Source organism: Galeopterus variegatus, unplaced genomic scaffold (genome assembly GCF_000696425.1).
Source record: "Galeopterus variegatus unplaced genomic scaffold, G_variegatus-3.0.2 Scaffold3992, whole genome shotgun sequence".
NCBI classification, from domain to species: Eukaryota; Metazoa; Chordata; class Mammalia; order Dermoptera; family Cynocephalidae; genus Galeopterus; species Galeopterus variegatus.
In genome coordinates, this window is record NW_007730103.1 from 197482 (window position 1) to 207397 (window position 9916).

The 9916-nt window shown below is 36.5% G+C and overlaps 1 protein-coding gene across 1 annotated transcript in view; it reads left to right on the top strand.

The window, feature by feature from the left end:
- The window catches only part of THOC2 (THO complex 2), a 177716-nt gene extending 171356 nt beyond the window's left edge, over positions 1 to 6360 (top strand). The window contains exons 33-36 of the mRNA XM_008586446.1: positions 3409 to 3546; positions 3890 to 3959; positions 4042 to 4199; positions 6232 to 6360. Coding sequence (XP_008584668.1) covers positions 3409 to 3546; positions 3890 to 3959; positions 4042 to 4199; positions 6232 to 6360 — 495 coding nt within the window. The remainder of the gene's footprint in view (positions 1 to 3408; positions 3547 to 3889; positions 3960 to 4041; positions 4200 to 6231) is intronic.
- Positions 6361 to 9916: the final 3556 nt, after the last annotated feature.

Consider the following 9916-nt stretch of genomic DNA (forward strand, 5'->3'; position numbering starts at 1 on the left):
CCCCCCCCCCCCCCCCGGCTTAAAAAAAATGGTGACTTTGTGGGCATTTAAAATTCAGTAGATTTATTCCACACACAACCAGAAAATTTTGAAAATGGCATACAGGTACGTTTCTAAAAATTATGTGACTCATACCACTTTTTAAATCCTCAGTGCTTAATATGGTGCCTGGGAGTAAGGTTAGATATTTAATAAATATTTGAAATGAACTCTTAAGCCTTTGGACTTTGGTAAAGCATCCAAGGTACTCACTTGCATAGTAGCTGATGTTGCATTTTTATGTGTCTAGAAAGTTTAATAGCATGTGATTGTCTTAGAAAAAAAATTTTTTACTGGACTTCGATCTCTAATATTCATTATAACCTCGCTATTTCTGGGGTAGCTTTTACTTTCTAGAGGGTTTGGAAGATATGTGTGTATTTTTTATGTTACCTTGTCACTTGTACATATAAAATTGTTTTTCTGCTTTAGTTTGACTTTTTAGTTATGTTTTGTCTCTGGGATTCTCTTTTTTATTAATTATTTGCTATTTTCACTTTCTAATTCATGGTTAAAGTAATACATGGATTTGGCTTTTCAAGCAAAATTAGTTAAAGGGAGAAAAATCTAGCTTAGTATTCATTTCTGTGAGATGACTCTCCACCCCCAATTTTCAACTGGTATATTTAATTTTTATCAGTTGTGTTTTGACCTAGCAATCCTCACAGCTACATTTGATGAAGAAATTGAAAGCATGGTCCTTTAACCAAGCCTCTCTATAGTTTAGGTGGGCAGCAGTAACTACCTCAAGATAGAATTTAGCTTTTAATTCTGTTTACCATCTTAAAATGAGGATTTGCAAACAAATCCAATCCTAAAAGTAAGGCCATCCTTTTATATATTGAAACCTTAAAAGTCAATGTAGCAGTATTCTCAAACAGATTTTGAAAATCAGTCAAGTTCTTTTTTGGACCTTAATGATCCCAATGTCAGGAATAAAAGCAAATCACAAACAAAATCCAACAGTGCTACGTACAGATCAATTTAATGAATCATTAATTTTATTTGGCAAAGGTATTGAGTACTCACTGTGTGTACTTTGTATTATGAAGTGTACAAAAATAGAAAAGGCACCTTAGCTCTCTTAACATACTGGAAACTATGTTACGGGCAAAAATAAATGGCATAAAATTAATAGGGAGTAACTCACACAAAAAAGATAAATATAAAATAATACAAGCATTCACTAGGAAGTATATAAAATAATACAGGAGTTCACTTTTCAGCAAAGTGCAGAGATGAGGGACAGTTGAAGTACTGATGGCATTTGAGCTGTCCTTTGGAGGCTAAGCAGGATTTTATGAGATTAAGGTGAAAGTGAGCAACCATTCTAGTAAAGAGAACTGCTGAAAAGGATGGGTGTTGGAAGCAGTGATGGCCACAGCATAGAATGTGTTGGATTGCTGTATAGTAGGATATAATTGTGAAAAGATCGTGGAGAGCTTGGAATGCCTAAGCTAAGGAGTCTGCATTTTATTCAGTAGGCAATGAGAAAACTATGTTTTTGTGGAAAAGAATATTGTGGTCAAAACTATTCTTAGAAGAGTAGATAGAAGGAATTGAACCGGATGCATTTCTAAATTAAGAATTTCTGATTGTGTATCAATTAAGCTATTTGACTTTTTATGTCAAGAATGAAATATTTGAACATTAAGTGCTAGAAAAAATTCTTAATTCCTTTCAATACAGAATTCAAGTAGGCACAGTCAAAAACTTCATTCTTGTGAGGAGTGGTGTGGGGTGTGTGTATGTATTTGTGATCACAAACTTCTCCCCCCCCCCCCCCCCCCCCCCCCCCCCCCCCCCCCCCCCCCCCCCCCCCCCCCCCCCCCCCCCCCCCCCCCCCCCCCCCCCCCCCCCCCCCCCCCCCCCCCCCCCCCCCCCCCCCCCCCCCCCCCCCCCCCCCCCCCCCCCCCCCCCCCCCCCCCCCCCCCCCCCCCCCCCCCCCCCCCCCCCCCCCCCCCCCCCCCCCCCTGAGTATTGCAGTAATGTATTATTTCCTTTGTCTTACCAGTTTCATAAGTAATATTAACATAAGACATGAATAAACCTCACAATTAGAAAAATCTCAAAGTGTTATTTTAAGGCATCATACCAGCAAGAGTATCTTTTAGACAAGTGCTTTTATGACTGTTTATCATTCTCTTGCTCTTTGTTATTAATAAACATTTTGTCTATTTCAGTTGATTGTCAACTTTTAAACATTGAAATTTTAAAGACTGTACTTCTGCATTGCTATAGCAATATTTATGAGCCAACTGAATTGAAAATGTTTGGTGGTGTTAAAAAATAAGTGTTTAATTCTCAAACTGATGCTCGTCTTTTTTTCATGTATTCCTTTGATACCAAAGGATTTCTTTGTGTAAAAATATTGACTTTTGGCTCACTATTCTATTCATTCCTAAGGTATATCTAGAATTGTATAGTTACGTAATGAGTTATATTCAGTATTCTGCTGCCTAATACTTCTAATGTCTTAAATTAAACATAAGATTGTAGCACAGTTCTAAATGCCATAAGGTTAGGTATCTCATTATTTTCTGACTACCTCCTAAGTATTTTCTTTTATAGTGGCTTTCTATATTTACAACTTGCATATGTAGGGTTATCTCTCAATTATTTGGAGTCAGAAGGTCCTTGATGTTTGGCTGTTTTATTCCCTGTAGGCCTTTTGGCAGAGAAGGAATAGGCGGAGGAGAATATTGGTTCATCATATTTTAGTCTTTGAGTTGTTTAATAATCCTCAGCTGACTAGATGGTTTTCTGAGTTGTTTAGAACCAATAAGACAAATTTCACAGTCAGTTGTGATTATTTGATAGAAATTGGAGTGCTTTCAGAAGTAGAGAATATGTAGTCTTTATGTTTCTGAAAATAATTTAGGATGATCTCTGCATGGTTTACACTGAGGAAAAAAGACTAGTAAAGTCATGGCTAGATTTTATTTTTATACTTTTGCTCATTGTCTTCATTAACTGCCTATCAGGGGTTGGTAAGACTGTTTAAATTTTCCATGATTGTGTAGAGTTTTGTATTTTTTTTTTTTTTATGGTAAAGGTCCTGTCACCGTTTTTCACATATGGACTCTTGTAATGGTAGTTATAGGTCTTTACAATAGAGCTATAAGGAGAACTCTAGCCTGTGAATTTACTGATGAGTCTCAGTTGAATTTAAATGCTACTTTATTTATAAGGTTAAGAATTAAAGGCTTTGTGTAATTTGTATCATGTCCTTTTATTTTACATCTCATAATCCAGGCAGCTGACCAGTTTTGACTTTGAGTCTAACTGCCAGTTGTTTTTCATTTAATAAACAAACGGTGCCAATACTGGAAAACTAATAATCTGTAGTATATTGCTTTAATTTAACAGCTCTACATTAATCATACTCCTCTACCACTGTCCAAGAGTAAGGAGAGAGAAATGGACAAGAAAGATTTGGACAAGTCAAGGGAAAGATCCAGAGAAAGAGAGAAAAAAGATGAAAAGGACAGGAAAGAGCGGAAAAGGGTTTGTAATTTTTTAAAAACTAGTTTGGAAAGCTCATTATCATGTATAGTAGCATGTTTGTCACCTTTTTAAAAATACTAGCTTGTTCCATAGCAGTCTATTGTTTTGTGTTTTAACTGGTATTTTCACCCTAAAGTGTGTTTGCATCTTCTACAGTAATAAGGATCTTCAGCGTAGTAATTTCTACCAGCTCTGCTTGTCTTTCATGTCATTTTACCAAGTATGTGAAACTACTGCAAATATTCTCCAATACTACTTAGCTATGCCCTTCTTGTATAAAAGTAATAGTTTAAAACAAAAACATAAACCCTTGGTCAATGTAGTTCACAATTCTTTGTTCTAGGATCACTCAAACAATGACCGTGAAGTGCCACCGGACTTAACCAAGAGGCGTAAGGAGGAAAATGGAACAAGTAGGTAGACTTATTGATACCTTCAAAGCAATTGTCAAGGTAAATTGGAAAAGGTTTTTATGATTCTCTTTTGCAATTTTAGTGGGGGTTTCAAAACACAAAAGTGAAAGTCCATGTGAGTCTCCTTATCCAAATGAGAAAGACAAGGAAAAAAATAAGTCAAAATCTTCAGGCAAAGAAAAAGGCAGTGATTCATTTAAATCTGAGAAGATGGATAAAATCTCCTCTGGTGGCAAAAAGGTAAATAAGGAAAACAAAAGAATAATATACCCTTTGAAAAATTAGCAAATTCTGAATTTTTTCCTAGTCAGATAGTATTTTGTTAATTATTTGGGGGCAGGAAAAGGAGGCATTGGGGGAGGGAGGAGAAGGTTATCTGTTTGAGGAATTTGAGCCAGTTCGGTCGTAAATTACTGGGAGAGTAGAGTTAGTGTACCTCTGAAATTCTTTTCCTCTCTGTTCTACTCCTCCCTACTTCTGTACATTGTTTCAGCCTTTCTTTGTATTTTCTTTGTTCTCCACCAAGTCTTTGCTTTTAGTTTCTCTTTATTCCTGAGATTAAAATGTGGTCACACATATTCTCTCTGTCCATCAGAGTGTCATGAAGTCTTTATTAATTGTGATTTGAAACATATTTTTGTAACATTTTATCCTCATAAACCCATTTGTTTGGAACTTGTATTTGACTTTAAAATTAAGTATAAGGTACATTCTCTTACATATTAATGGATGGATGATATTCTAAATAAATCTCATGCATCTGCCACAAAGTCATAAGCCGTTATTAAAGTATAAATTGTTTACAAAGCATTATTGTATATATTCAAAATATATGCCATATATTTCATAGTTCATAAAAGCAGTTTTAGAAAATTATAAGGTGAATATTTTAATTCTTTATGTTTTAAAAGATAGACTGCTCTTTTTTTAGATGACCGGTAAGGGGATCTCAACCCTTGACTTGGTGTTGTCAGCACCACGCTCAGCCAGTGAGCTTAACCGGCCATCCCTGTATGGGATCCGAACCTGTGGCCTTGGTGTTATCAGCACCACATTCTCCCAAGTGAGCCACGGGCCGGCCCTAGACTGCTCCTTTTAAATAAGTGTTTTTTAATTGAGGTAAAATTCCCATAACATAAAATTAACCATTTTAAAGTATACAATTCAGTGGTATTTAGTATATTTACAATGTTGTGAATCAGTGTTTTAAACAATCTAGTTTCACAACATTTATTACCCCATTAAGCAGTCACTCTCCATTTCCCCTTCCCATCAGCCCTGGGCAACCACTAATCTGTTTGTCTCTATGAATTTATCTATTCTGAATATTTCATGTAAATGGAATTGTACAATAATGTGGCCTTTTGTGTCTGACTTTTTTCACTTAGCATAATGTTGTTGAGATTCTTCCATGTTGAAGCATGTATCATTACTTCATTTATTTTTATGGCTAAATAAATATCCCATTATGTGAATATACCACATTCGTTTATCCATTTGTCAGTTGATGGACTTTTGGGTTGTTTCAACTTTTTGGGTATTGTGAATAGTGCTGCTATGAACATTTGTGTGCTGCTATGAAGTATTTGTTCGAATAACTGTTTTCAGTTCTCTTGGGTATATACCCAGGAGTGAAATTTCTGCTTTTTGAGGAACCACCAAACTTTCCACAGTGGCAGTACAGTTTACATTTTTGGCAGCAGTATATCAGGGTGCAAATTTCTCTACATCCTGTCAACACTGATTATTTTCTGTTTGTTTATTTTTAAATTGTTCTATTTTTTTAAATTATAGCCTTTCTAGCAGGTGCTAAGTGGTATTTTATTGTGGTTTTGATTTGCATTTTCTTAATGACTAATGATGCTGAGCATCTTTTCACATGCTTGTTGGCCATTTGTATATCTTCTTTGGACAAATCTATTCAGATGCTTTGTCCATTTTTTAATTGGGTTATTTGTCTTTTTGTTGCTCAGTTGTAAGAGTTCTTTATATATTCTGGATGCTACACCCCTATAAGATTATCTACATGATTTGCAGATACTTTCTCCAGTTCTGTAGGCTTTCTGTTCACTTTTCTTTGATAGTGTCCTTTGCATGAAAGTTTTAACTTTTGGTGAAGTTCAGTATGTCTATTTTTTTCTTTTTTTGCTTGTGCTTTTGTTGTTGTTCTTAAGAAAGTTTTTGAACAGAAATGGCCGGTGGGTGATGAAAAGGGATTTGAGCTGATTTTTATATTTGGTTTTCCCTCCCCTAATTCCATCATTCCTTATAGGAGTCCAGGCATGATAAAGAAAAGATAGAAAAGAAAGAGAAACGGGACAGTTCAGGAGGAAAGGAAGAGAAGAAACAATATCCTTTTCATCTTGTTGATGTTTTCTATCAGTGTTATGGAAAGCTTTGATACTGGTCATGTTTAGAATTGTACCCTTCTAGTATGTGGTCTAAATGCTTGAAGGATTATTAGTTTTTAAATCGTCTTTAAAGTTAATCCTCTTGAATGTATGAAATCTAGAAGTGGGAGACGATGTTCTTGAATTTTTTTTTTTTTTTTTTTAACTTCTGTAGTGACTGAAGTGTTTTATGCCACCAAGGGATTTATAGTCCCTCTGGCTGTATTATCACTGAGAGGAAGAAAGGAAACAGAGAGTCCCTTGGGCTGGGGGTATGGGGAATAGAAGGACAAAATGATGAAGCAGATGAGCAGAGCTGGTAGAGTTTGAAGATACTAGTCTGGTCAGAGCCAAGTAGGCCTGCAAGCTGAGGGACTGTATTAAAAGGTAAGACACTATTCTTTTTTTTTTTTTTCCCTCAAAATTGTTTTCCCTTAATTTGTCATCTACTCATAAGTCCTCAGACAAGCACAGATAATAAAGACTTTTAATCAAGGTGAGTGTTCTCTCATTTTCCTTTTATTTAAAGATATAAACATAAAATGAGATCTAATAATGTTGAAACTAGATCCATTTTGCAAGATAAAACTACTTGAAATTTTCACCTAAATATAATGACCAAGTCTTTGGGTATAGATACAAAACAAGATTTGCAGTTATTTTTAAGCTGTTTTCATTTTAAGCTTGCTGATGAACCACACATTTTTTTTAAAGCACCAATATTATATTTATTTAAGAACATCTGGCTTTCTCTTTACCACTTACTTACATTTTCTCTGGATAATTAATTACCTTTTATAAAAAAGTGCTTATAGTCCTGTAAGTGATGGTGATAATTGCATTTTACAGGTGAAGAAACTGAGACTCTGAGAGGTTAAGTTGAAAAGGGTCACAGGAACATTAGCCAGCAGAGCCAATACTCAAGCCTAGGTCTTCTTATCTTTTAGTGCTCTCTCTTTTTGCCTTTTCACGCAGACATGTTATTCAAAGATTTTTGATTGAGTTTTAATGCCTCTTTTTGTACTGCTGTCCATGTTTTGCAAATCCAGAAAATATGGTCTGTGCTTTCAGTTCTAGAACTTAAAATGTGCAACTGTGTATTCAGGGTAATGCACTTACACTAGTGTTTTAAACATCTTGAGTAAATTGTATATCCATCATAATGGACAGAGTGTTCAGATTCTATTATAGCCTTTTTTGAGCCCTTAAGATCATCATCTGTATAGTTACTGTTTGGTGATGCCTTAGGATTACTGAAGTATGTAGGACGATTTGCTTCCTACATTTAATGGTTCCAAATAGCTGTATTTGAAGTTGTTGACTCTGCTTTTTTATGTCCCATTTCTTGCTTCCACATTAAGTATAATTTCTTAATGATTTAAGTATACTTGCTGTCTATACTTTCCCCCTATTATTGGCTGCTTTCTTTTTTTTTTATTGGCTGTTTTTAATCCTTTATGAAACCAGATAGATAACAAAGGCTATTTACAGGTGTTTAAATTAAGACTGAAAAATGTCTGAGAGCTAGTTCTGTATAAGGGTATGGGCTTTAAGTTATGGTTCTTGGCTGCAAAGCAGGGATTTGAGGAAGTTGCCAGTTAGGTGACCTCTTGATAAGTGGTGTGCTTTGTCTGTTTTGTTATTCTGTGCTTGTTGTCAAAGTGGTAGAGTAGTGTAAAAGGCAGTTGTGAAAGAGCATTTAGAAATTAATTTTTTTTTAAATTAGGAAGATTGTAAAACATTACTTCCCATTCTTCAATTCTAGCCACCCCCACCTGGACAACTAGTTGTCTTCTCTAGTGACTATAAACTCTTAATCATTCTTCTTTTTTTAAAATTCTTCATATTAACCTTTCTTTTAATTTGGCATTTTGCTTTTATATGTGCTGTCCCTATTGAAAAAACAAAAACCTTATTTCTAATATCTTCATTAGTAATAGGCCAACAGTTGTCACTGACAACTTTCACTATGATTTTATACATCTCTCTTTACTCAGTACCTAAATATTATTCTTTTCTATGTGAGGGTTATGCTAAAGATTTCTTTGAGTTGCTCTTACACTGGCCATGAATTTGACTGTACCTCTGTATAATCTCTCAGGAACAAAGGAATGAAAAAACTTTGTTCCTGAGAGATTATGTAGAGGTACAGTCTAATGTTTAAGTGTTCGGTTGGTGGTCTTGTTGCAAAGCTTCTAGATTCAGATATCCTTTTAAAGATACGTTTAGCTGAATGTTCACCATGTTCAATTTCTCATTGACAACTGTGTACTATACAGTTGGCCCTTTGTATCCATGGCTTCTGCTTCTGTGGATTCAACCAACTACAGATCCAAAGTATTTGGAAAAAAATTGCATCTGTGCTGAACATGTATAGACTTTTTGTCCTTGTCATTATTTCCTAAACAAAGCAGAGTAACAACTATTTACATGGTATTAGGTATTATAAATAATCTAGAGATGATTTAAAGTATATGGGAGGATTGCATAGATTATATGCAAATACTACATCATTTTATATCTGGGACTTGAGCATCCATGGATTTTAGTGTCCACTGGAGGTCTTGGAACCAATCCCCTGTGGATACCGAGGGACATCTATACTTTTTCTTGGGTTGACTCTTAATTTTATGAGACTCTGGTTGATGTTCTCTCTTCCTGGCTTTCTTGCTGCCTCTTTCTGTTTGGATATATTCTAGTGTGGTCAAGTCTTTCTGTTTTTCTTTCTTTTCCTTTAGAGGTCTCATCATTTCTGATTGGCACCATTTACCTGTAGGCTACTTCTAAATCTGCTGCTCTCTGCTCCTCTTTTAATTTATTTTCCATTCTACAGAAAGGAGAGCTCCTATATATGTCACATTTTCATTATTAAAAGATGTCATTAATTGTTAGATTTTATTGTTGGTTTTTAGAGCATTTTTTGAGGATGGTGAATAGAGAACTGATATTGATTTGTAGGTATCATCTTGATTTCAGAAACATTAAAATGATCACATTAGAATTAAGAAAATATGGCCGGGAGGCAGATACCATCTCTGTGGCCATCACTTCGGAAGAACCCCAAACTGATTTCTGGTTGGGAGAGGTGAGGCTGGAGCGCTCTCGAGCTCGCTTGAACCTGTTGGAGAGCTGACTGCTGGTGGGTGCCTGGGTCGGCCCATGCTGGGGGGATACAAGGAGGAACTGTGTGCTGTGGGATCCTCCCCCGAGGAGCTCACACCCTGGTGTCGGAGATAACTCAACTACACAGATAGCCGCAGTACCGGGCGGAAAGTGAGAGGCCCAGAAGAGGCCTTATCCAGGGCCACAAAAGCACTCAGAATGTCCCTACCAGAAACCTGAAAGTCTTCCTGGACAGGGCGGGGCAGAGCACAGGCTTGAAGTCCCGGCTGATAGACGAGGACTGCAGAAGACACGCCCCAGCCCTGAACAGAGCGCGCAGAGTGGGGAGGGGTCTGGCAAAGGAGACGGAGACTCGGCAAAAAAATACGCACCCTGCGGGCCCCCCCTGCAAGGTTCAACAGCCCCACCTAGTGCTCACAGAGTGGTGAATTGCTCGGATAACGA